At 36.5% G+C, this 27,112-nt stretch overlaps 1 protein-coding gene across 7 annotated transcripts in view; it reads right to left on the bottom strand.

The window, feature by feature from the left end:
• Positions 1–21,029, bottom strand: part of LOC113044983 (thyroid hormone receptor alpha-A) — a 29,091-nt gene extending 8,062 nt beyond the window's left edge. Inside the window, exons 1-6 of one of the 7 annotated variants that reach the window (XM_026205053.1) lie at positions 20,674–21,023; positions 7,968–8,024; positions 6,432–6,632; positions 1,690–1,751; positions 852–973; positions 629–776 (exon numbers count right to left, since the gene is read on the bottom strand). In XM_026205053.1, the coding sequence (XP_026060838.1) occupies positions 629–776; positions 852–973; positions 1,690–1,751; positions 6,432–6,481 (382 nt within the window). In that variant the 5' untranslated portion in view covers positions 6,482–6,632; positions 7,968–8,024; positions 20,674–21,023. Of the gene's footprint in view, positions 1–628; positions 777–851; positions 974–1,689; positions 1,752–2,882; positions 3,022–6,431; positions 7,594–7,967; positions 8,025–20,673 lie in introns of those variants that run through there. The other 6 variants (XM_026205101.1, XM_026205081.1, XM_026205044.1 and 3 more) reach the window with 6 other exon arrangements.
• Positions 21,030–27,112: the final 6,083 nt, after the last annotated feature.

Below are 27,112 nucleotides of genomic sequence, written 5' to 3'. Positions count from 1 at the left end.
ATGTTATTATGTATAAGGAGATTATAGCAAGTTATTTCAAAGGCCAAATTTAGATATTTATTTTTTGAGAAACAACGTCATTTAAAGACTCATGCCATTTTTACAAAGACAGAAATCTTACCATCAGATTGTCCTGAATTAATACTTTGGGAAAAAAATATTGTAATTAATTATTATATATTTTTTAAAGATGTGTGTGTGTGTGTGTGTGTGCATATATATATATATATATATATATATATATATATATATATATATATATATATATATATATATATATATATATATATATAAAATTAAATAAATAACTATTATTATTAACTTTTTTAGAAAAAAGTGAAAACAATCTGTAGTAATTTTATACTTCATAATATAAAATTTAAAACATTTGGAAACATTTCCTGTAGTCTTTGGATACTAGTAAGTCTTTTCTAATTACGATTAAACTAAAAAAAAAATTTAATACACACACACACACACACACACACAAAGACTTAATAATAATATTTGGGTTGGTGATAGTCTGTAGAATTTTTTATGAACTTTATATATATAAAGACATCTACAGTATGTCTTCATTTTGCCATACAAAGTGTATGTGTGTGTGTGTGTGTGTGTGAACACTCACAGTCCATGGCCATGCCCATCGAGATGCACTTCTTGAAGCGACACAGCTGGCACTGGTTGCGGGTGATTTTATCAATGATGCAACAGCTGTCATATTTACAGGAATAGGAAGGGTGAAGATTCTTCTGTATTGTCCTCCTAAAGAAACCCTGGGGGCAGGAGAAAGCAAATGAATAAGTAAGTACAGACTGATTATCAAGTGGTTCAGTGGTTGTAAATCTCACCTTGCAGCCCTCACATGTGATGCAGCGGTAATGGTAGCCGGTGGCCTTGTCTCCGCACACCACACATGGCTCATCTTTCTCCAGGTAGCTGGGAACGTACCCTGGAACAGAGATGATCTTCACTAGAAGAGGAGGAGGAGACGGGTTGTTACAGCAGAACACAAACACAGACTCACACACACATGCTCGTCATGTTTTATGAGGATATTCCATAGACTTCACGGTTTTTATACTATCCAAACTTTCTATTTTCTATACCCTTACCCTAAACCTAACCAACACATCCAACATTCTGCATTTTTATATTTTCAAAAAAAAATATTTTTGTATGATTTATAAACTGTTTTCCTCATGGGAACCAAAAACAAATGTCTTCACACATTACAGAAATTATTGGTATTAACAATCTTTTTTTAGGAACATTTGATCCCAACAGTGTAGGGAATACTAGGACCATACACACACACACACACACACACACACACACACACACACTGCCTCTACAACCCTGAAAAACAAAATTCCAGCAACACTGATTGTCATAGTGTTAATAACTCCTTTTGTGTACTGGGAAGTCATGAGAGTTTCAGGAATCAAAAGGGTGAGGAGATGATAAATGTATTTTTAGTTTATTCCAAAATGATCCGTGGACAGTGTTGAACTGTGGACTAATCGTTCTTAACATGTCTCAAAGATATAATAATGTTTTTTTTTTAGTTTTTTTTTTTGCTGCATTTAAAATCTGCTTGTCTCGAAGCACAGAAAGGGCCCGTTTGGGCATCACAGGCCCTAAATGTTTTGGTTTAGACTGCAGTGACACCAGATCCAAAATGCTTACCAGACGTGCTCTTCATAGAGCATTGACTATTCTTTCTTTTTCTCTTCACTCCATTTGGCCACCTGGAGAAAAAGAGCAGAGGGAAATAGGTATACGGTAAAATCAGAAATTATTTTTCTATTTCTGTTTCGCAAAAATGAGATTTTACAAAACCTATTCAAAATCTAAAAATTTTAAAAGCCTCTTATATACACAATCATTGAAAGTTTGGGATTGGTATGATTTTTTTTTTAAATTTCTGAAAGAAAGAAATATCTTAATCTCACCGAGTCTCACCAAAACTCAAAACATTTATTGGTTTAGTTACCAACATTTTTCAGATATCTTCTTTTGTATTCCACCTGAGAAAGTCGTTCATACAGATTTGGAGCAACGTGAGGGTGAATAAATGCTGACAGAATTTTTATTTTGGCTGAACTATCCCTTTAACTAAGTGGGAAAATAAATAAATGCATGTGTTGACCACGCGGTGGCACTGTTTAAAACAATTTCACACTGCATTCTTCACCTCAGCTGACCGCCATAATTTGTCTATCAACAGTGTTGCATCACCTTATAAAACTAACCACAAACCCGTTTCATGTGTTAAATACATGTGACTGCCTTCATGACTCCAAAACCATACATAATGACATACATAAGTAACACTTTCAAGTTCTGGTAGTGAACAACAACAGAAGTGGCTGTCTACATGTGGAGGTTATGAGCCCACTAGCAAATGAAACGGACACACCTCCATGAACCAGCACATAGTCCAGTTCATGTGAGGCAACGCTTGTTTATAGAGCTAAATACAGCAATGCATAGTAAATACACTGTTTATTTACTGCATGAAGATGAAGTGCTATATCACAAATGACCAAAACATGAAAAACCTACTGAGCTCGAAGCCTACAACATGACTGCAAACATCGCAAATTACTGAAATGAATGAGAAAACTTTCAATCCAATGCAACAGATTCTAACGCAATCCCGCATTATCAGTCATGTGGGATTTGAGTTTCATTAAACACACACAAGATACCCAAGCACTGACAATAATGAAATGACCTTTTAAAGCAATCTTTTTCTCTTTTTTTCTATTGGATAGCACAGTATTAAGTCCAACTGACAATCTTCCCGTACATCCACAGACACGACTGAACAAACAGAGGGAATGGGATGGATGGAGAAAGAACATTTATATTCTAACCTGTTGACATAATGGGGCTGTAAAATGTGCATGATTGCCGTCTCCCTCCTCTCGCCAAGCTGTCAGCAATCTATCTGCAGTAACAGGGACTCTGAGCTGGTAGGACACACTCTCTCTCTCTCTCTCTCTCTCTCTCTCTCTCCACACACCCCTCCTCCTGCCACGGCTCCGTATGAATCAGCCCTGTGAGCCCCACCTCTCCTCCATCTCTAACCCTCCGCTCTCATCTTCCTCTTCACTCTCTCGCTGACTTTGACTAAGGCGAAGGACCCTCTGCCATCTGTCTTTATTTACAAATGGACTGCTACAGTGTTGTCATTTCCACATACTAACGCTCAGTTTCTAGCATATTAATACATTCATGCATAAATCATCAACAGAACTGTGTTAGAGCAGAACACAGCACTATGAATCTTCACTGCGTCAATTCAATGCACAAACATTATGTTTGGTATCCAAAATACTAGTGAAAATCCTTCTGTTTTGCATTATTCTAAACAAGTATTTGAATATATCAAATGTATCATACTTAATATTGATCATAAAAATAATGTGATATTGATAATAATACAAATATTAGTTTAATCATGTATTTGTAAATGATTTAGTTTAGTATAATAATATAATAAGATTATGTATAATAATGCATTTAATTTATTATATAAAAATAATAACAAAAACATTATTGATAAAAATGATGACTATTAGGGTTGTCAATTTTCGATTTGTTATTATTATTATTAGCATAACAAATTGAGCAAAAAGGTTTATTAACATGAATATTAGAATGTGAAAAATACTAAATATTTCATATTAATTTTACGTCACGTTGTTGATAATAATAATAATGTTTTTGCTGGTTTACCATTTCATGCATGCAAACATACAGTGGAAATCTGTAAACAAAATTTGATTAAAATAAGTTTTATGATTTTATTAAATTTTTTAAAAAAAATTCAAACTTTTGAACCTCAATGCATATTTTTTTAGAATACATCTAATAATAAAATATATATAAAAAAACAAAAAAACATACACACCATTTTTTTATTATTTAACAGATGCTGCATTTCTTTAAGTAGAACATTTAAAAAAAAGAGAGGTTCTAGCATCTAAATCTACACGTGAGCCGATGACGCATCAAAGCAAAATCCACGTCAAAGTTCCTCTTCCTCCTTTTTAATTCCCACACATGCTTTCGAGGAGAGAGGAGCTGAGACGATCAGACTGAATGAGCCTTTAAATGCTCACTCACGCGTGCTTTCTGCTAATCAAATTATAGAGGCGCAATTAAATGGCGGGTCGAGGCGAGATAGGGCGCAGGACAAATCTGCCTTTCAGGGAACCATCTGAAATTTCTCGAGCTGCATAATAATCCCACAACTGACCCACAGGACCCTGAAACTGTGTGTGATAGTGTGTGCGGTGGTGCATATGCGGTAACTGAATGTCTGGGGGGAGGGCACGGCCATGAGGCAGCACGCACGGCCATGAGGCAGCACATGTGAGAGACACGTGCTTGGACGCTCCAAACACAAACACACACACACACACACACACACACACTCTTCCTCAAAGACACACACTGGTCCGAGACAATCCATCGACTGTCGCAATGATTCGGTGTCCTGAATTGTCCCATGCTACACACTAGCCCCATCTGGCTTCTGTACCTCTCTCTCTCTCTCTTCTGCTCTATAATCTCACTCTCTATTTGTCATATTCCATATCTAATCGTATCATCTAATCGTGAAACACTTCACACACTTGGATGAATCATCAGGCACTCTGGATTACAATCGCATTCAGTTAGGTGATGTTAAAGACTTCTTGCTTCTTGCATATGTGCACTGTATTACTCCTTATATGTTTATGTTTGATTTTATAATATACTTGAATCTGATTGATAAGTCAAAGCATAGAGGGCTCAGATAAGTTTGAATAAAGACCCTACACTATATTATTGACCATTGCCCCTGGTAGACAAACTAGTTTCATGTCTCTCTCATCATTCTGCAGTTTATTTCATATAAAATATATGATATCATATAATTACACAATTGTAATTGACAGTTTGTGAAAACACTTCTATTTTTATTTTATCAAATAAAATACATCATAATAATTGTTACATGACCATAATAATCATTACAACACTATATATATATATATATATATATATATATATATTTTTTTTTTTTTTACAATGTATTATATTTAATATAACATCTATTATTATTAATGTATATGAATAATTTGGGTTAAATGTTTTACATGAATTTGAGAAAAGTAAAACAAATTCACAGATTTGCTTGATTATTGATTTTAAAATAGTGCAAAATCATTAATTTTGTAAATTGTAAGAGTGATATGCTGGATTATGTACAGTACAGTCAACTTATCATTATTGCAAAATATACCCAAGGTTTATCAAACCAACACTTAAAAAAAAACAAATAAATTTGCCCTGGTCACTGTTGTATTTGCTGTTTCTAGAACACTGCTCCAGGTTTGTGTTCACGGTGTGTGTGTGTGTGTGTGTGTGTGTGTGTGCGTGCACTTTGGATGGATTAAATGTAGAGCACAAATTCAGAGTATGGGTCACCATTACTTGGCTGTATGTAACATCACATCACTAGAATGGTTTGCTTATGTTGTCCCTAAACAGGGTTGTAACAATATTCTTTATTAATATTCTTAAATTATATAGTTGATTAAAGCTCCAGTCCGTAACTTTTGACTCTCTAGCGGTTAATAAACAGAACTGCTTGCGTCTTGCAGAAGAACATCGTAGCCGGAGCTACTTCTCTCTGTTTATGTCTGTGAAGAATCACAAAGGTACTGGGTTACTCCGCCGCTGTACCCCCGAAGCAATCTAAAATAGTCCGAATATAAACACTTATTATAGGTGCACCCTAGTGATTCAGGACAGGCTAAAAACACGGTTTGGAAAATGGATTCATGATGTACTCGTTGATTATATACATTTTGTAAATTTTGAACACAAAAAAAGTTACGGACTGCAGCTCTGATTGGTTGTTTCTTACCGGGAGCAGTGTATTTCTGCAAATGGCAATAGGACCACTGGGAGGAGCCAGAGGAGCTTGATTTTGAGAGATTATCTGTCTCATATTCTACTGTCAGGACTTAATGACAGGTTTAACAAATATGCAAAAAATACATTTTTACGAAAGTTACCTACTGCAGCTTTAATTTAATGAAATAATATCTTAGCCATAAAATGGATATTAGCTGTTGAAACTGATACAAGGAGGAAAGAAAGCAGATGCAGTTATTGGTCATTGGACTTACTTTCTTCTGTGAAACATAGAAAAACATATTTTGAAATATGTTGGTAACCAGATAGTTTTTAGACTTTAGACTGTATGGACATTCTCAAAATATCTTCTTTAATGTTCCACTGAAGAGAGAAAGTCATACAAGTCTGGAACAACATGACAGTGAATAATGATGACAGAATTTTTATTTTTAGCTGAACTGTCTCTTTAAGAACTGGCATATTCTATAAATAGACAGAGGATAACTCACCATGTCTCATCTCCCTCTGGCAGGTTAAGCTCCTGCTCTTTGTGTTCCATTCACCTTGATTCCATCCAGCGTCCAATCACACGAGACTGAGGCGGACTCTGCTCAGCATACGCAGGGTCAGTATCAGTCAGCTGCTATAGGACGGCTCATAGTGTCATATCCCCACGTGTATTCCAGACTCTGGATCAAATGCCTTTATACCTGTTTATACCAAACATAATTTGCCTTGAATTAGCAAGTGTCAGACAGTGAATTTGTCTAATCAAATCACCTACATGACACTATGTCCTCTATAGACATTAGTTAATCAGCTGTGACTCAGTTTCAACACACGGTGGTGCACATGCGCATGAGACCATGGTGTCTAAACCCTTGCCCCCGGAGCTCAGGCCAAGCTGGTCTCATTATTAGAGGGAAAAGGCCATCTGATAAATGCACATCCCTCATGCATATCTCTTATTTTCCCATTCTTGGTCTGAAGCTGATATGGCTTCACCGTGCAAGGTCAATAACTCTGCCATTTCCAAGGCAACCACTCGGCCTCTATCTAATTATAGGAAAGCTGAACTGGGTTATTCCATAATGGCTGACCTCAGTCTTTAATTATTTAGCAGATTATTCCATTTTGGGATTAATTTACTCTTTTTTTTTTTTAAGGTCGTAGAGGTTTAGCTTGTGAACGATGTCACAATTTCTGCCCTTTAAAATAAAACGTATTTCATAGGGCCCTAAAAACTTGGATTAAGGATTAAGGACTAAGGATTTTGATTTCAAGACATGCTTTTAATAAAGTTTAATTTAACTATTAAAATGAAGATAAAAATAGGGGGAAAAAACTGAATCTGGGGACACAAAGAAATAGGGAAATAAATTATATTTCAATATTCCCATGAAATATTAGGTATTATTTTTACATAATATTTTTACATTATTTTCATGTCGCCCCAAGAACACATTAATATGCATATTACACTCACCAAAGGATTATTAGGGACACCTGTTAAATTTCTCATTAATGCAATTATCTTATCAACCAATCACAAGGCAGTTGCGTCAATGCATTTAGGGTGTGGTCCTGGTCAAGACAATCCCCTGAACTCCAAACTGAATGTCAGAATGGGAAAGAAAGGTGATTTAAGCAATTTTGAGTGTGGCATGGTTGTTGGTGCCAGACGGGCCAGTCTGAGTATTTCACAATCTGCTCAGTTACTGGGATTTTCACGCACAACCATTTCTAGGGTTTACAAAGAATGGTGTGAAAAGGGAAAAACATCCAGTATGTGGCAGTCCTGTGGGAGAAAATGCCTTGTTGATGCTAGAGGTCAGAGGAGAATGGGCCAACTGATTCAAGCTGATAGAAGAGTAACTTTGACTGAAATAACCACTCGTTACAACCGAGTAATGCAGCAAAGCATTTGTGAAGCCACAACACACACAACCTTGAGGTGGATGGGCTTCAACAGCAGAAGACCCCACCGGGTACCACTCATCTCCGCTTCAAATAGGAAAAAGAGGCTACAATTTGCACAATCTCACCAAAATTGGACAGTTGAAGACTGGAAAAATGCTGCCTGGTCTGATGAGTCTGGATTTCTGTTGAGACATTCAGATGGTAGAGTCAGAATTTGGCGTAAACAGAATGAGAACATGAATCCATCATGCCTTGTTACCACTGTGCAGGCTGCTGGTGGTGGTGTAATGGTGTGGGGGATGTTTTCTTGGCACAATTTAAGCCCCTTAGTGACAATTGGGCATCGTTTAAATAACACGGCCTACCTGAGCATTGTTTCTGACCATGTCTATGACCCTTTATGACCACAATGTACCCATCCTCCGATGGCTACTTCCAGCAGGATAATGCACCATGTCACAAAGCTTGAATCATTTCAAATTGGTTTCTTGAACATGACAATGAGTTCACTGTACTAAAATGGTTATATCTCAACCCAATAGAGCATCTTTGGGATGTGGTGGAACGGGAGATTCGTGCCCTGGATGTGCATCCCACAAATCTCCATCAACTGCAAGATGCTATCCTATCAATACGGGCCAACATTTCTAAAGAATGCTTTCAGCACCTTGTTGAATCAATGGGGTCAAACACAGTATTAGCATGGTGTTCCTAATAATCCTTTAGGTGACTGTATATACAGTGTATAGATACATTGTACATAATGTGAAAACACTCATATGGCCATTTTTCACACATACTGCATAAAACAAAATGGTATATCATATCATGCGGTTATATCTTTCATAACATAGTTGATTATCATCTTTTTACAGTTTGGTGTAAAAAAAAAATCCTGAAATTCACAAAACATTTATCTTTTTGTCTCAGGGGTTATGCCTAACTTCCGTTTTCTGTTGATCCGGGTCACTGGCAGAAGAGGACTCTTGAGCTGCCTTTTTCATTTCCTCCCAGGTTAAGTGGACCACTCGCCCTGTTTTCCATCTCTCATGTTTTTTCAATGGGGAAATAAAGCTAGCAGAAACAGGAAACCAGCATCATTTGTTTAGAATTAAATAATAGAAACCCAAAGTCTGTTTGTTTCACTATGATATTGTGCGTATAAGACAGGAAATGCATGTCTGGACAGAATGATTAGTAGTTGAAAAGCTAAAACCATGTCAGCAATGTAGCAGATTTGTCAAACACACTTTAAGTTTATATTAAACTACTTCATGTTTAAAAGTACTGAACCATTAAAAAGCAGTCAAACACACTGACTGGGATTCCTGTTCTCTCCTTCACTAAAGTCAATGATGGAGTTTTTCATTAGTTGACTGAAGACAAGACGATCTAATTATGAAAGTATGCTTTCATCTGAATTTTTCTCCCTATGCAAATAAAGACTAATTCACAAAAAATTCACTAATGGCCCACAACAGAGAGAATCTAAAGGATTCTGTGGAACGGTGTTTCACACTGACACTTGGCAGGAAAGTGCACTTCTAACAATACAGATTGTGTCAAAGCAACTACCGTATACAGCATTAATTAAGAAAATAGTGTAATGCAAAATGACGATAATAAACACTCATTTCTCAGTTAAAGGCAGTTCTGAATCAGGCGTTAGGTAGGCTAAGCATTAGATTATGGGGTTAGCTGGGGTTTGGGCAAGGGAAACTTAATCTACTAGTGCAGATTCATGCTTAAAACATTGTAGGCAAACGTATAGACGGGCAGGAGTTGGATTTAGATCCTCTGGCAATATCCCAAGAGATCCTGAGAGGTACTGTGAGCATGTGACCAGGCTAAAAAAAAAAAAAAAAGACCCTGGGTTACTCAGTAAACATCTGATTCACAGCCAACATGTTCCATCACTCATTATATACTGCAGAGCAGAGCTCCTACAAACCCCACACAAGCAGGTCGATGTTTTCAAATCTAAATCTAACAATATTATTTATAATTTAATCAAAACAAACAATGAGGTTTTTTTTATTTTTTATGAAAGAATCTTCATTATGGTCACCAGATTAAGCTTGATCAATTTACAGTGACAAATAGCATTATTTAAGGGAGAAGTCTTTCCTCATTTATCATTTTACACAAAAAAATGTCACAATGCAATACTGAAAAAAACTCTTAGCCATTACCACATTTCTACCTGATTTAACCCATATAAAAATAAAAATTGAAAAAATTGAAAATGATTATTCTTTAAATAGATTATTATTTAGCAATGCATTTAAAAGTGATAGTAAAGGGATTTATGATACAAAAGATAACAGTTGCAAAAAATGAAGTTCTTTTGAAGCTTCTATAATTAAAAAAATTACCAAACAGTTTAGTTTCACTAAAATATCTGTTCATTAGTGAAAGTCTAGTGTTTTGTTCAGTACATAATGTTCTTACTCTAGAGACATGCAGTATAGCAAACAAGGATAAAGGGTAAACACAGATCAGTGCACAATCCAGTGTAAATGGATCTATAGGGAGATATTAGCTCTCTGCAGAGACCTTGATGCTACACCAAACCAACATGGATACACAAGATACACACTGACTTCACTTCACTCTGAGCAGGGTGGTAAACAACAAGTGGCATTTCAGTCCATTTGTAGCCCCTGTTGTTTCTGTTTTTCAAAGCAGTGTAGCTTTTCCAAATCTACAATGCTTCAAGTGCTTCTATAATATCCTCTCTCTTAAATCTGAAAAGTCATAGTTGTGGAAAGTCAAAGTCATTTTAGCACATGAAATGAAAAGAAAAATGAAAAGAAATGATTCACCAATTCAAGCCTCTATATAAACAGTCTCTCAGATTGATATACATTCAAGTGGTAGATTAACAAACAAAACAATCATTTTTCTCTGTTCAAAATGGAATGAATAACTGAACACTTACTGAACAGTACCAGAGTATGCTTTAATGCTGTTTTTAAGAAACTTTAACTGAAAAAAATGGCTGTATGTGTAAACAATAAAGCAAGTAAAATCCCATTCATTTTCTCCATAGGAAAACAGATTTTTAAGGATAATTTATAAACCATGCCCATGATTCTGCAGAGAACATCACTATATCCACATTAATCCATATATAGTCAGAATTAGCAGCATTTCCTTTTGTTGAAGCTCTATGTCCAAACTGTTTTAAATACTTTCCAAAAGTTTCTTGTCAATACTGACACATCTGAAGATAAATCACCTTACTGTACATCAATAAAAGGTCATTAATGCTCACTGAGATGATACCGAATGACCAGACATAATTAAGTTCTTCTGGTACGTTTTATTTTTTTTTAGCTAAGTACCCAGCTGTCAGGATTCCACCACCAACACCATCATCATCACTCCCTCCACCCTCTCGCTCGTCTTCCCCTGAATATTAATTGTCATCACCTGCATCTCTTCATCCTCATCACCGCCACCTGCTATCCTTCATCACTGCTCACCCTTATATACGCACTCTCAACCTTCAGTCTCCGTCTGATCTCGTCATTACATGGCTTACAGACTCTATCTCAACACTCGCCTGAGAATCTGCGAATCTTCTGAGAACCCTCAAAGATCGGCCAGTCTTCTTCTGCCTTCAGTCCTCCTTCGGTGATCCCACTTCCACTTCCTGTGATCAGAGTTCGTTCAGTTAAATCGATATTGGTCCATACTCGCTCTCACTCTGATATTCCCGTCTGGTTCGGAGCATTCTGCGAATAAAACTCTCAAACTGACAATCCTGTCTGCCTCCTGTCTCATCTGTGACACCAGCACTCAAAATCAGCATTAAATGAACCATTTATAACACCGCTTATACGCCACAGAAAAGCAACTGCCTGAAAATATTGCATGTTTGTAATCAGTAATATAAAAATTGTAAAAAGTAACATTCATATTTAATTTATTGTAACAATTTTTAACAATTATTATTTATACTTTAAACTTGCATTCTCTATTCTAGATTTATTCTTACTGGTCTTCTTTCAAATAAAGGAGATCCTCTGATGCTAGCATTCTCAATGCTTTTCTATTCTTTTGACTTGTTTTATTTTTATATAAAAAAACTGTTTTAGGCTAACAGAGACCTGTCACAGCACTTTTATATTATTGTCCTTTTGTTGGTTTTGATTGCTTCTATTGTCCTCATCTGTACGTTGCTTTGTATAAAAGTGTCTGCTTAATGACTAAATGTAAATGTAAATATTTAGAAATATTATTAAAGGGATGTCAAAAGCTAGAAGATTAATTTATTGCTGGATACCTCAAGTTTTTCAGTTCAAGAGTAAAATAAGGTCTGTGGTTAACATACTTCGAAAGCCATTTCTGAAGCAGATATGTTTATTTTTTTAAACAACTGTAAGTGGCTAGACAGGAATGTTTGGGGTGTGAGTGTGTGCGGTTTACATTGTAGAACAAAATGTTCTACAATGTAATGTTGAACATTTTGTTCAAGGTAACATTCAATTATTGTCAATTTGTGTTTACCACAGGCTTTATTTTACTCATGAATTGAAAAAAAAAAAAACATTATAAAACCCCATGGGAAAATGAATTAGTCTTCTTCAGTTTGACCTCACGAATGCAGCACTCTATGCCAGTACAAGATAGATATGTGTATGATATAAGTCAATTGACTGGACATGTGTTATCATTTTTAAATACGCCATTTTCACAGTCCACACTACAAATGTGATCCTGGTCTTAAGTGTCAATTTTCTAAATTGAGATGTATACATCATCTGAAAGCTCAATAAATAAGCTTTCCATTGATGTATGGTCTGTTAGGACAGGACAATTTTTGGCCAAGACAACTATATGAAAGTCTGGAATCTGAGGGTTCAAAAAATAAATAAAAAAAAAGATAAAATTGCCTTTAGAGTTGTCCAGCAGCAACTCATATTACTGATCAAAATTAGGTTTTGATATATTTACGGTAGAAAAATTCCAAAATAACTTCATGGAGCACGATCTTTACTTAATATCAATGATTTTTGCCACAAAAGAAAAAAACAATAATACTGACCCATACAATGTTTTTTTGCCTATTGCTTCAAATATACCCCAGCCATTAAAACTGGTTTTGTGCTATAGTGTCACAAATGTGAATCTGTTTTTAAATGTATTCAGAGAATCTTAAAAATCTCAGTGAACAAAAGGCAAAAATGTGGAGAAAATATGAATTTTCAAGCTACAGCTACAGTCGTTCAGCAACAACACTACTGACAGTGGCAATCTCTGTTGTTACATTACAGCGTTTAGTGTATATATAGTAGAGGTCAAATAGCTGTTAACTCAAACTATAAGAGTTGTGTTACTCATAATGAATCAGTCTCAATCGTCTCAATGGAGCACAAGGTGTGGCACCACTGTAAGTGTTGCAGCATATAGTTACACAGGCAACTTAACAGACGCACGTCACACTACAGCAGAAAGACAAACACATCATTGCGAGGGAAAACAGGGAGATGAAGGCATGGCATAAATCATGCCGCTGGAATATATATACACACACACTCTCTTCCTCTTTAACATACATGCAGACTCACACACGCTCAACAATCTGCATGAGGTGAATGAGGGGACAGAGGGAGGCCAGTGTAACGTGATCCGCTTCAATCTTCTGGTTACAGTGGCGTCGCTGTAATGCGAAATGTGTTTTTGGGGAGATGCAGGGGTCAAGGTCTGACCATGGGGACATTTCCACTGCACCTGTGCCATTCTTTACTTAAGCTGCCACTCTATACAGTCACTGACACTTCATATGCTTATGGCACACAATCGTAGAAATACGAAGTAAACCGAATATACACTGCACAAGTAAACAAGCAAAATTAGGTCATCTGTTGGCAGGCTTACAGAGCTATTTGATACTGATATTCTGACACCATCTGTGTCAAGAAATGTGATATTTTTCTCTCTACATCAGGCATATGTTCTGATCATGCCATCTGAGAGGCTTTTCTAGCCAAAGGGGATAAAAAAAGGAGAATAGCCCTCACATGTGAGTGACTCGCAGCAAATGACCGATTCATCATGGATTCATGTCATCCAAACCATCAATAGCAAATGTTTGACATTAGTCAAAGTAATAATATGTGGCTTGATAGAGCAATAACACATAAGTTACACTTCCGTTCAGAATTTGGGGTTGGTAAAATGTATTAGGTTTTTGAAAGGAGAATTCCCTTTTGCTCTCCATTTTAAAAATAAAGTAAAAGCATGAATATTGTGAAAAATGTTTTCTATGTTAATATATATTTTAAAATGTAATTTATTCCTGCAGCCATTACTCCAGTCTTCTTGAAAACAGTTGTGCATCTTAATATTTTGTGGAAACCATGATATTTTTTAAAGATTATTTGATGAATAGAAAATTTAAAGGAACAGCATTGTTTGAAAAGGGAATCTTCTGTAACATTATAAATCTCTTTACTGTCACTTTTGATTGATTGAATGTGTCCTTGCTGAACAAAATCTTACTGAATTGTAACTTGCCCACACTCTCACTATCAAAAGGTCACCAAAATCTAGTATTTGCAGTTCGACAATCTTAAACCCTGAAAAGGGTGTCCATATGGACCAGTTCAGTGGGGCCAGTTTTGTTACCATCATCCATTACACACTCTGTTCACACTTCTTCCATCTGGAAAATGTTTAGGAACCATTCTTGCCAAAATACTTCACATCACTAAACAGTTTATTCAAGCAAGCTGCCAAACTACTACACCCTGTCAGGACTCCCATTCCCTTTCACCTCCAGCAGTTTAATATGAAATACAATAGAACAAGACTTTATGATTACAACAGACTCACATCTAGTGATATACCAAGACACACAAACCTCTGCTATAGCCACTCATGAGATGCACTCTTAAAGAGACAGTAAAGGTCTTAAACTCGACCATGATTTATCATTACCCTTTAAATTATAATATATGATATACAGATCTTTAAAAATGGGAACAAATAATTAAATATCTAATATTGAATAACCAAAAAAAGGCCAATAAATAATAACTACAGCCTGTATACAGTGTCATGGTTTATCACCACCAGTGTTTCATATTGGATTTCCTATTGTAGGTCTGAGAATAACCCATTTAAATGTCCCTTTCTCTCTCTCTTGTTCTTGCTTTTTATTAGTTGCTTCGTTATACATGCCTCAGGGGAATGTGAGTACTTACTTCAGTATTGGCTCACTATGCACACAAGTCTAAACATAATCCAACTACAAGACAATACGTACATTATGGAGCTGCAAATGCACACAAATGCAGTCACACCAGTAATATGATTAATGAGCAGGGATGAGGGGAAGCTAATCAATGTAAAATACCTTATGTCCAAGAAACAAAGAAGTAGAAAACAACACAACTTCTGTTGCTTTTGTGCTATTTGAATGAATTAGCAGAACTCAAAATTCTCTCTGCAACCACTTCCTTCCTCCAGTCAAACTGGCTTCTGCTTTACTAACACTGATACCAACTGTGGGTACTATGAGCTGAGACTGAATAAAACATAGATTTCCAAGAGCAGTTCTATAAAACTTACGTGAAAAGAAGGTTGGGAAAATAAATCTGGAACCTTTTAAGAAAGCGAATTGACTACCATAATCCCATGTGTTAGAACCTTATATATATGAGAAATGAAGTATCAGGAACAGGGTTAAACCTCAGGATGTTCTTTTTCTGTTACAAAGATCACAGCTAGAAAATACACAAGTCAGCCATTCTTCATTCTTAAAAGTCTGAGAAATATAAGAAATCACTCATGTTTAAAATTATACATCAGCTTAGATTTGTGATTTGGTGCTGAATATGGACTATCAGGGTTCTGTTACCTCCTTGTATTTTACCACTTAGTTTAGTGATGTCCCATAAGTGCTTTATCCCATAAAACACAGCGGCCTCACATCTTTGATGTCTCATTGTAGCATAACAACATCTCTGATAGAGTTTACAGTGCACTTATCTCCACCACGTTTACAACTATCATTATCACATTTTCATAATGCCATCACGTCTTTTTTGCATGCATTTTGTAAGCTTTTAAAAACATTGGGCTGCTTATTGTACTCTGGTTCTTTTGTTCTAACTAATATAAAATATAAATATTAAATCACAGTGTAAAAAATAGATATATTTCAAAATAAAACCACCTTACGATTTTGGGACTGACTTTTTGTACCAAAAAAAAAGTATAATTTTATTCAGTAAGAAGAATGCATTAAATTGATCAAAGACATTTATAATGTTAAAAATAAATTTATAATTTCAAATAAATGCTGTTCTTTTTAACTTTATACTCATCAAAGAATCCTAATAAAATTATAATGATAATACTGTTTCCACATAAATATTAATCAGCGGAACTGTTTTCAAGACTGGAATTCTGAAGAAATGGCTGCTTAAAATTCAGTTTTGCCATCACAGGAATAAATTACATTTTAAAACATATTCAAATAGAAAATGTTTATTTTAATTGTTAATAATATTTCACAACATTACTGTATTTCTGATCAAATAAATGCGGCTTTGGTAGGCAGAAGAGACTTTCAAAGTCATTTCTAAAATCGTACCGTCCCCAAACTTAATTTGGACAGTATTGCGTGGGGGTTATGAACCATATGACGTGGAAAAATGTGGTCACATGGGAAGATAAGTTGTGAAGCACTAATCTACTGAATAGAGAACTTCAGAGATATGATATTTGTCTGAGCATGCAATACAATAAAATGAAAAGTGAAACTGCAATCGAATGATTACACTAAGATAAGAGAGTAACACTGAAGTAATACTGAAGTGAAATCTGTCATGACAATAATGTCTTCACTAACAGAAGATGAGATAAAACTGGGAAATTCTAACAACAGCTTTTTAGCAACAGTCAAACTTGGCAGCATGAATATTAAGTCGAATGAAGTTCTGTTCTGATGACTTGAATTTGTCGTCCTGCCTAGAGGTGAGCATCACGCTAGTTTTCTCAACAAAAACCCAACAGGATTTCTCTTTTGGTTTTTCCTTTTTGCAGAAAATACATTCTGTGACCGACAAAAGTTTATGATTTTTAGATGTGTAGTTCATCATGATACATTTTGACAACAAAAAAACCACAACTTTAAAGAATTTTGAAACCTAAACACAATCACCATGAGTAAAAAGCTAAATGTAGACAATAAATGAACTACACCACATCACATGACATTAACATCTTCTCCGTTAAACTACCGACAATTCTTTCGCCACACTCATTGCAAAAACCACTTAAGAAGAAGAAATGGGATAATCTTACACAGGTTAGAACGTGTTTGTTTTTGTTTTTTATTAACTCAATATTACAAGTTTAATCTCAATTAAACTATGGTAACTTTTTAATGGCATGTTAGCGAATGCCTTCATCTTGTTGAATTGTGTCAGTTTAGCGTAATAACCTGCTGAAGTCTACTGCAGATATAAATATGCGTACATACACACAACTGTGGATGCAGACACACAGTAAACTTCCTCTTGAGTGTTCACAGAGCGGCTTTGACAATTCAGATGCTAATTTAGCCATTTGAAAGCAATAGCATTTTTCAATTAAAGTAAAAATAATAATAATAATAATTGGTGCATTAATGCATTTTATGACACAGAATAAAATGTGGAAATAACTTGACCCTGGGTTAACGGACCTTATTTCAGACATTAAACCAAAAACCCACTCAAAAAGAGACAGTGGAACCAGAAGTGCTAAAACTATTTTCTGTTTTGGGATTTTAGCTCATCAAATCTTTAAAAATAATACAATTAAATTAAATTTGAACAAGCAGACAAATCTATAAAATACTAAATAAAAAAAATCTGACTTATAAATGGAAGATTCTTCCAAATATCTTCTGTTAAATATAAATCATATTAAGTCTTGCATATGAAACCATATGAAATTGTGCACAACTGCACTTTATATCGGGATATTGGTTGTGATTGTTGTTTGTTCCAGGCCACCACAACACCCTGCAGACCTGAAGGCGTCAGGCATGATCTGTTTCTATTGTTGTAATCCCTGTTCTACACACTTCAAGCCCGTCAAGAAATGACAGCTAAGCTATAAACGATCACGAAGCCAAATCCCTTCACTCAGAAATCCGCTCCATATAGAGCACTAAAAATAAAGCACTGTAAATAGAACACGACCAGGGCACCATTTTGTATCATAAACTCCAACGCCTGTTTAAAACACGCCACAGAAATGCTGAACATGGACGAGTAACTCGTCCGTACATTGTGTTCAGACAGAACAAGCGCGTGAACAGGCACAGCTCCCTCGGATGACCTGCTGCGCGCTCCCGCGGCGGCCGTCTGACGTCACCATATAATGAATGTAGATCAGGACGTCAGCGCTGTTATGCAACTGATCTATTTAACTTCCCCGCTCGTTCTCATCTTGAGCGCACAGTGGCGAGCCACCCAAAAATGCAAGACACGGGCGCGCCGCGTTGGGTCACATCGGCCCAAGAGTCCCACTGAAGCGCGCTCCCCTCCACGTGGAGAGTGTCCTCTGTGTCTGAAGATGAAACCTTGGGAAGACTGGAGCTGACGGACTATTTATCGCATATGCTCCACAGTCTAGGTTCTTTCAGGACGCGCGTTCTTATCGTGCTCTGAATTATTTAGCCCCTCACGACCAAGATCAGTCCCGTGTTGCACCCACTAAGGCTGGCACGATTATGATTTATTTTTTTTTTTTACTCAGACCACCTGAATATTACACCAATATAATATTACCTACCATTATTGTTATTATTATTGTTTATAAGCTATTTTTTTTTTAATTATGCAATATATCAATACATTTCTCAAATTTAAATTATTAGCTTTCACTGACTGACTCTAAAAAGGCCAAAAATACTAGCCATTATTTAAATATTAAAGTCAGCATGAAATTAAAATTAATCTGTTTTAGATCTAGTTGTGAACAAATCAGCTACGTATATGTTTCATTTTTTTCTTTTTATTGACCTTGTAATGTTTAATTAAAATCTCATAACTGGCCTTTCTGGTGAAAATGACAGACTCTCTAGTCAAATACCAGTGTTAGAGCAGACAGTGACCCACACTGATTCAGTTAGATACTGTGGCACAGAAGGAACATCTACTAAAACCAGCAGCAAAGCATTTTAATCAAGCCCCATTCACAATAACAGCAATTAATTCACTGGAGGTGACAGGTGGCTTACTGCTGGTTTCCAATAGGAATTCAAACAGATCGCTCATCGTTATGCATCTGTTCAACTTCTTTTGTCTCTGTGGCTTGTGCTGCCAGAATCAATAACTCTCATTGCAAGTGAATAACATCCAGACACCTCTTCAGTGTGAACAGGTCTTAAGTGTGGCGCCAATCACTGCAGAACTTCTTTACATATGTGAGTTTGGTTCGGATTTGATCACATAACTGCACCATTACACATAACGTAAACAGAAAAATATATCATATTTAATTTCTCTTCAATTCACTTAAAAATTCAATGAATAAAACCATAACTGAAATCGCAATTGGATTAAAGAACAGGTCATACGGGTTTTCGAAAAATACTTTTTTTGCAGTTATCCTTCAAAGTATAGTAAATATAAATTCTGCAAAGTCTGCAAAATTGTTAAATCAAAAAAGTGCACGGTAAAGATATTGTCTCTTAAGAAAGAGTCTACTCTGTACCATCTTAACGAGTCTATTACCTATACGTCACAAGGTAACACATTTGCATTATCCCTGGCTGCCCGTCAAATAGAAACACTCTGACCTGCCCACAAACACTTCCACTAGTTAGTGTGTTTACATCATGTTTCCAGCCTCACTGTGGGAAAGTACATAAAAATCATGGCAGCAAGAATGCGAGCTGCCAAAGGAGGCAGACATACAAAATATTACTTTTTTATTTATTTATTATTATTATATGTGAGCAAAGCCTTTTTAATTGTTTCAGTTTGTTATTTGCCTAATAAATGACAACAGTATTTATAACTTGTTTTAGTTTCAAACAAGTTTTTGACAGATTCCTAAAATATTTGTTTCTATTTATTATAACAGGTGGCCTTGTTAACTTGTTAAGCACATACTGTAATTGTACATCTGAATAAAAACATATATATATATATATATATATATATATATATATATATATATAGATGAAATGCTTCACTATTTTTTTCAGCCTTTCTTGTAAAACAGTTACAAATTACACCTAGGCTACAGGTGGATTAACCATTACAGAAACATAAATGATTTTGGTAATCACCAATACTGTTAGTTTAGGGTGGCTGTGGCACAAACCTTACATTGTGTGGTGGTTGTCTAATACATTTCTAATAAATATATAGACACCCCTTTGGGGTGATACAAACTCAAATCTCTTACTGTGAACCCCAACTGTATATTATCTCTTCACGAATTATCTAGGCTACTGTAAATGCTTCCACATGACATTAGGCTGCTGAACAACTCGCTCGCCAGCGCCTGTCATCATCTAGAGTAGCATTAACAGTAGCCTGCATTTTATAATGCTTGTACACTCCTTACACGAACCACAAGAACGGGAACTAAGTTAACAAGTCTTCTGCAGTGTTTGCTAACCCGACATCGGTAAGTAGCCCTCACTTGTAGTCGTTTATTTCGCGGTGAAAGTGCAGAGGCTCAAAACATGCGCAGAAGAGCGAAGACGGCGCAGATGTTTTACAGCTCTGGGCTTTAACGCGCACCATAAGTGGACACCTCTGAAGTGGGAAGCTCGACACGACAGCTGACCGCGGGACAATTAGTACTCACCCACTTCCTTAGGAAGAAAGACAAACGGCTTCCAAAAACCGAAATGGTCCACCGAAGTCCCACCAGGTTTCTTAACGAGCGGTCTTCGTCACGAATCGCCTCTCGGCGGGTTGCGATACCATTTCAAACCGAAAGAACAAGTTCAAAGAATAGCCTGTTTTCGGAAAATATCCACTTAGACACAGTTAGTACATAATTTCTTTGACTATGCGTGAAACGATACGTTTCGCTGCCACAACAGGAAAACGCACGAGCTTTACTATAGTCGCTCCACCCCCTTTACTGTAAGGACGAGCTGATGGTATAGAAGTATGTGATCATATCAAATGCTGCTCTCTACAGGTTCACAGCAGCTTTGAACTCTGTGTGAGATGGATGACCCTGTGTGTAAAAGCACTTCCTGAAACAGTGGCCCCACATCTTTACATCTGGAGCTCCTGGAATTGTTGTGATCTTGCAGTATGCTAATTCAAAAACCTTTTACTGTAGGAAATGCAATATAATGAGATTATTTATTACAGAGAAGGCTTATATTTCCCTCATTGGTGATCAAAAGATAATCTTTCAAATTGCACATAGGTATTGTTTGGGTAAATGAAATAAAAAAATGAAATAATTAAAAATATATATTTTTTAGAAATAAAAATAAATAAATAAGTAGCTATTCAGAAATACATTGAAAATGAAACTTGAATTATATATGATGGTCCTACTCTCAATTTTTAAATTAGTTAATTAGTAACTTAATAAAAAGTGTTTAAAAAACACAATTGTATTTATTTAATATCATATTGATATGATCTCTATCTCTCTCTCTCTCTCTCTCTTTAATATATAATGTATATTAAAATATTTTAATATTCGTACAACATTTAAAAGTCTGTGTTGTGCACTGAAAAAAAAATGGTATTGAAACTAAAAGTAAATAATACATTGAAATAAATGTAAACAATTTAAAGTAGAAATACGATTTGATATTTATGTATTTATTTTGTAAAATGTATTACATCTTTGTATTAACAACCTTTTTTTTTTTTTTTTTTTTGCTGTGCAACCAACATGCAGGAAGGTATTTTGTTGTCATGTGACAAGAAAACCATATACAGCAGAGAGAATTAGCACTGCTCACTGTTACACAGACAGCATGGCATTTCATTATATTTTTTATGAATGACAATCAATGGCAGAATAAACAACACATTTGTCTCGCTCTTTCACTCTGAATTGCCACATAATTAGTTTTGCTTTGGGACTAGCAGACACAGTGGATTTGCCACTGATTTTATTTTAAACCCATAGCTTTAATGAATCTCTGGGGACATCGTCTTTCATGGCTGATTTACTCTCACTACAGTGAGTCAGTTGACCATTCCCTTCTCTGTCAGTCTCTCTTTTAAAAATCCCTGCTTGCTGTGTGCCAGTGTAGAGGAACGGCACAGAGTTCTTAGTGAATTGGGCTGTGGGGTATTGGTTTGTACATTAATTCTCAGCAAAAACAGGACCACCAATGCTAAGGAAGGCTATTTTCCCTGCTGCTTTTGAAACTGCAGTACCTAACTCCATTATAACTCCTTAAAGACATTCAGAGCTTTGCCTCATTGCAGTCAAATTACTAAGAAATCCTACTGGGTCAGTTATATGTTATTTTATTTAAAAAACTGGTTGCTTAGATGATTACTCTTCAAGGTGAATCGGATGTCAAATCAGTCAATCTGAACTGTATCTTATCATTTGAAGTGCTTCTGCAAATGTACTTACTGCCTAGAATATGATGACTCATTATTATGAGTGATTCAGATGTCTGGGTTTGTATCGGGCATGTCTTTGTGTCTCATTTTAAACCACAATAAATGAAGGCTGAAAGATGCACAACATACTGTATATGTCTTCATTCATTTCTAACTGTTAATAGCATATAATGTGAAAGCGTTTATAAAATGAGCACATCAGGGAGCTGTAATGTGTGTCTGAAATACTCTCTGTTGAGTAGAGGAGACAGGCGCTCAGCTGTCTGAAGTTCACAGTACACGGGTTCACCACACACCGTTTTCTGCTTGGTCACCTGTTCTGAAAACATGATGCAGAATTAAAAGAACATGACATTTATGAATAGTATTGCCGTCAAGCCTCATTAGTCGACAAAACCCAAACAAGGGAAATATTGTTATAGCATAAGCCTAAACTCTTATTTACTGCATTGGAGCCCAAAGCGCTGTCAAGTCCTTAATAAATCTGCAAACATAGATAATCTACTTTATTTTGCAACACTAAAGTAAGTGAGACTTCTGATTCATTTACTGCAACAAATAGCATGGTAACCTTCAGTTTGTAATATCAAGCAGCATAAATAACTATTTTTGTACAGATCAAATAACCTTGCACATTCTAGTTACAATATGGCTGCACCCGTTCTTACATTAAGAATGAGCTGGATAGATTTATCTAGTTTTTATATCTGACTGCACAGACAAACATAAGGTGAGCAACCGGAATTACAATGAAGTTCACAAATCTGATTTGATCTGCTGGTGGACTGGGTGCAGAAGATAACATTCCCCATGTTTCTCTGGGCCTCCCACCAGCAAGGAAATGAAGACTGAAGTAGAACATGTGGGGATTAAGCAGAAGAAGAGGAGCGGAGTGCGGATCAGAGAGATGGGGAGGTCTCTGTCATAATAACTGTGCAAAATCCTATTCCCACTGATCCCATAAATCACATATCAAAGTCGTCACTGCAGGGCAAGGGGCACAGGCACATGAAAGTGCTAGACCCACTTCTGAAGAGGATTGTGTGTGTGTGTTTGTGTGTGTGTGTGTAAGTGTGTTTGTAAATCATCTACAATTCAGCTTCAGAACTGTTAACAAGGCCATTTCCATTTCTTCACGTCAAAAATATGATTTGATTCCATTAACATTAATGCAAAGAAGTGATTATGGTTGCACAAATCTTGCTTTTCTTAACAGTGGGAAATTATAATACAACGATGAACACTGCAACAGTATAAAACAAGATTAGCCTGCTTAAAGGGTTGGTTAAGCCAAAAATTAAAATTAAGCCATAAATTACTAAATTACATCCTAGGTGTATATGACTTTCTTCTTTCAGACGAATCCAGTCGGAGATATTTTAAATATGGTCTTTGATCTTTCAAGCTGTTTGATGGCACTCAGCGAGTGTTGCACTGCATCAGTCCTTGAGAATTTTAATAAAAAGAGCATCCATTAAAAAAAGTGTCTCACACGGCTCTGGGAGGTGAACAAAAGCCTTCTTTAGTGAATTGATGTATTTTTGTAAGAAAAATATCCATATTCAAAATGTAATCACTTTAATCTAGCTTGCACTCACTGTTGAAATTGAAGCAGTTCTGGGGGAATGACGTATTGAGGTCAGTTTTGCGCATGCGCCGCTCAGAAGAGACCAAAGAGATCAAAACTGTCACTAATTAGAAGTACAAAATGAGTATTTGTAAAGAAGAATGTCAGATGATTTCGATATAAGCCAAGAGGAGACTGGTTTTCTTTACTAAAGTAAGGAAACTTTGCTTCCGTTGCTCCTGTTAACAAATTTGGCGCTTTTGGCGCATGCTGACCTCATGCATCATCCGCCCGGAACTTTTTCTGTTTTACAACAGTGATTAAAATAATTTTTACATTTTGAATATGGATATTTTTCTTAAAAAAACCACATCGGTTGGCTATTTAATGGAAGTGATTTTTATTAAAAAAGCAACACCTGCTGAGTGGCATCAAACAACTTGAAAGATCATAGACAATTTTTAAAATAACTGGATTCTTCCATTGTCATTCATGTGCAGTTGATGTGCATACAACCGCTTATCTTTGCTGATACGTGTTTTCCTTGTATATGCCACGTTTCCACCGAAATTTCCCGGAACATTTGTACCAGGAACTTTTTTCCCCCCAGACCTGTTGCTTTCTGCGTTTCCACCGCGGTGTAAAGTACCGGGAAGATTAGGCAGATAGACTCGTGACGTAGATCTGCGCGCACTTCTCAATACAAAGTACGGTGATTTTGGACGTGCATGCTCTGTAGTTCGGACTTCACGCAATCGACTTGGGAGTGTGATGTCCGTGACGAAGCAAATCCGTTAAATCTGCAAACAGCAGCATGCTTCATAACTTCAGTCAGCTGACCATGGCTACTGCAATTTTCCTCTCTGTATATTTACAATAAAACGAAATGGGGTATCAAATACCAATGCCTCCTTTCATTTTCATTTAAACATAATAACAGCTGCAGAAATGTACTTAGTTCAGGGAAATGTGTATATACAGTTGTGACGAGTGGGGCGGGGCCGAGGGACGTGGGAACCGGAATGAGGACGGTGGAGTGATTGGGAAATGAGCGACACCTGCTCGACCCACCGGTCTCGAGTCCCACGGAGGAGATGGAAGGATATAAAACTGGAGCGACCACAGTGACGAATGAGAGAGGACCAGGCCTGGGCTTTATTTTATGTTTTGGTTTTTATTTGTGCGCATCAGTCACCCGTTAGGGGCTGATGCGCTGTGTTGTGTTTATTTTGAATTATTAAAGTTTCATTTGATTGTCCGTCGGTTCCCGCCTCCTTCTTCCCGATGATTATGGAGTTTTAATATTATTACAGTGGTGCCGAAGCCCAGGAGAAGGAGGGACGCGCTGCTGAAGATCCCTCGCCGCTGTGGTGAATCCGCAGTGCCATCGAGCAGACGAGGAAGTGTCGCTCAAGGCGGTGGGCTGGAGTGAGTTGCCGGGGATGGGCGAGCTCACTGCCGGCCGCCCGTGATGTGGAGGGGCGGCTGCCATCCGTGAGGGAGCGGAGGTGTCGGCGCCGTTCTCCAGGGGGCCGAATCCTGCTGCCATCCACCGGAACGGGGAGGAGAAAGAACAAGCCTAGTAACAATCATCTCTAGAGTTAATAAACGGGGGGTAGAGCGCAGTCTCTCGGCAGATAGATGAGGACTGAGCTCTCGCTGATCGCGTATAGCTCATCGTCTCCGAGATCGCCAAAACACATTTTTAAATAGGCGCTGTCTTTATAAATAAACCACAGATTTGAGTTTTAAACAACTACATTCTCGCCTGAAATACTTTTAAAATTACATTTCATGACACATTAACAGTAAAATTTTGAAAATGATCCGAATAAATGGTGGTTGAACTCAACCAAGGCTGCGTGACTCAACAAATCAGGATGTTTAGCGCCTAGTCCCGCCCCCGAAAGTTCCTGAACTTTGAAAAAGTACCACCTCGCCAGCAGGGACTTTCTGAGGGGCATTTTTTTTCCCCAGAACTTTATTTCCTGGTTCCTGCGGTGGAAACACACCGAGTACCAGGCCAAAGTCCCTAGTTCCTGGGTAAAGTTCCTGCAGTGGAAACGCGGCAATAGTTGTATGGAGGATCGAGGAATTGGCATGTCTCTTATAAATTGTCTCTGATTCGTCTCTCTTGGATTCATCTAAAAGAAGAAAGTCATATACACCTAGGATGACTTCAAGGTGAGTAATTTATGGGTTAATTTTCATTTTTGGGTGAACTAACCTTTAAAGCCCTTGGAGGTCATTACAATTGTTAAACTGAACCACAAGATGGTACTATTGCTTTTTTTATGAAAAAAGTGAGCATGGTGTGATCATAAACAGTAAAAGAAACACAAAAGTAGCACCTGATGTAGTTTACGTGGTAACATTAAAAACACTGTAGGAAATATCTGAACGCTGAATGTTGCGATTGACCTGTCAGAATCACGTATTTCAGAGAATACATTTCAGATAGAAAATTTACAACTTCATGAATTAACAACTTCATAAATTTGTTGTTTTCTGTCAAAATGTCACTATATCTATCAGTTAAAGATGTTGAAGTAAACAATTCCACCCACATTTGTACTTGAAGTAAATTAGAATTGTTGAAGTAAACATCAAATCAAGGACAGCCTTTCAGAACACTTTCTTCCACTTGTATTGAAGGATGAATCTCTAGCACATGGACAGCTGCAGATATTAGACCGGCTTATGAACTCTAGAGATGCTTGTTACTAGGCTTGTTCTTTCTGCTGCAGTAGACGTCGTGCAGTGCTTTTAAGAGCAGATCGTCCTAAACTTCCTTTTGCACCCCATGCACTGATTAAAATTATTTTTTTGGTAAATAGTACAATAGTAAATAGGCTACTACATAAATACATATGTAATTTCTACATTAAATAAGTTAAGGCAAGAATGAAATAACAAAATTAAGTAAATTCTATATTATTACTCAATTTAAGCTTGTAGAAATTAAAGTTTGAACTTATACAGTAAGTATATTTTACTTAGAGTTGTTTGTTATGTTTGCAAGGATAAATAAATAAATATCAAAGTTATGATCCCACATTTCCTCTGTTGAGGTGGCTATACACTAGCACATCATTGGAATGAATCTTCACAACACAAAAACAAG

Source organism: Carassius auratus, chromosome 3 (assembly GCF_003368295.1).
Source record: "Carassius auratus strain Wakin chromosome 3, ASM336829v1, whole genome shotgun sequence".
In the NCBI taxonomy this organism is placed as follows: domain Eukaryota; kingdom Metazoa; phylum Chordata; class Actinopteri; order Cypriniformes; family Cyprinidae; genus Carassius; species Carassius auratus.
Note: the sequence above shows the minus strand (reverse complement) of the source record. Positions and strands in the feature narration are given on the sequence as shown.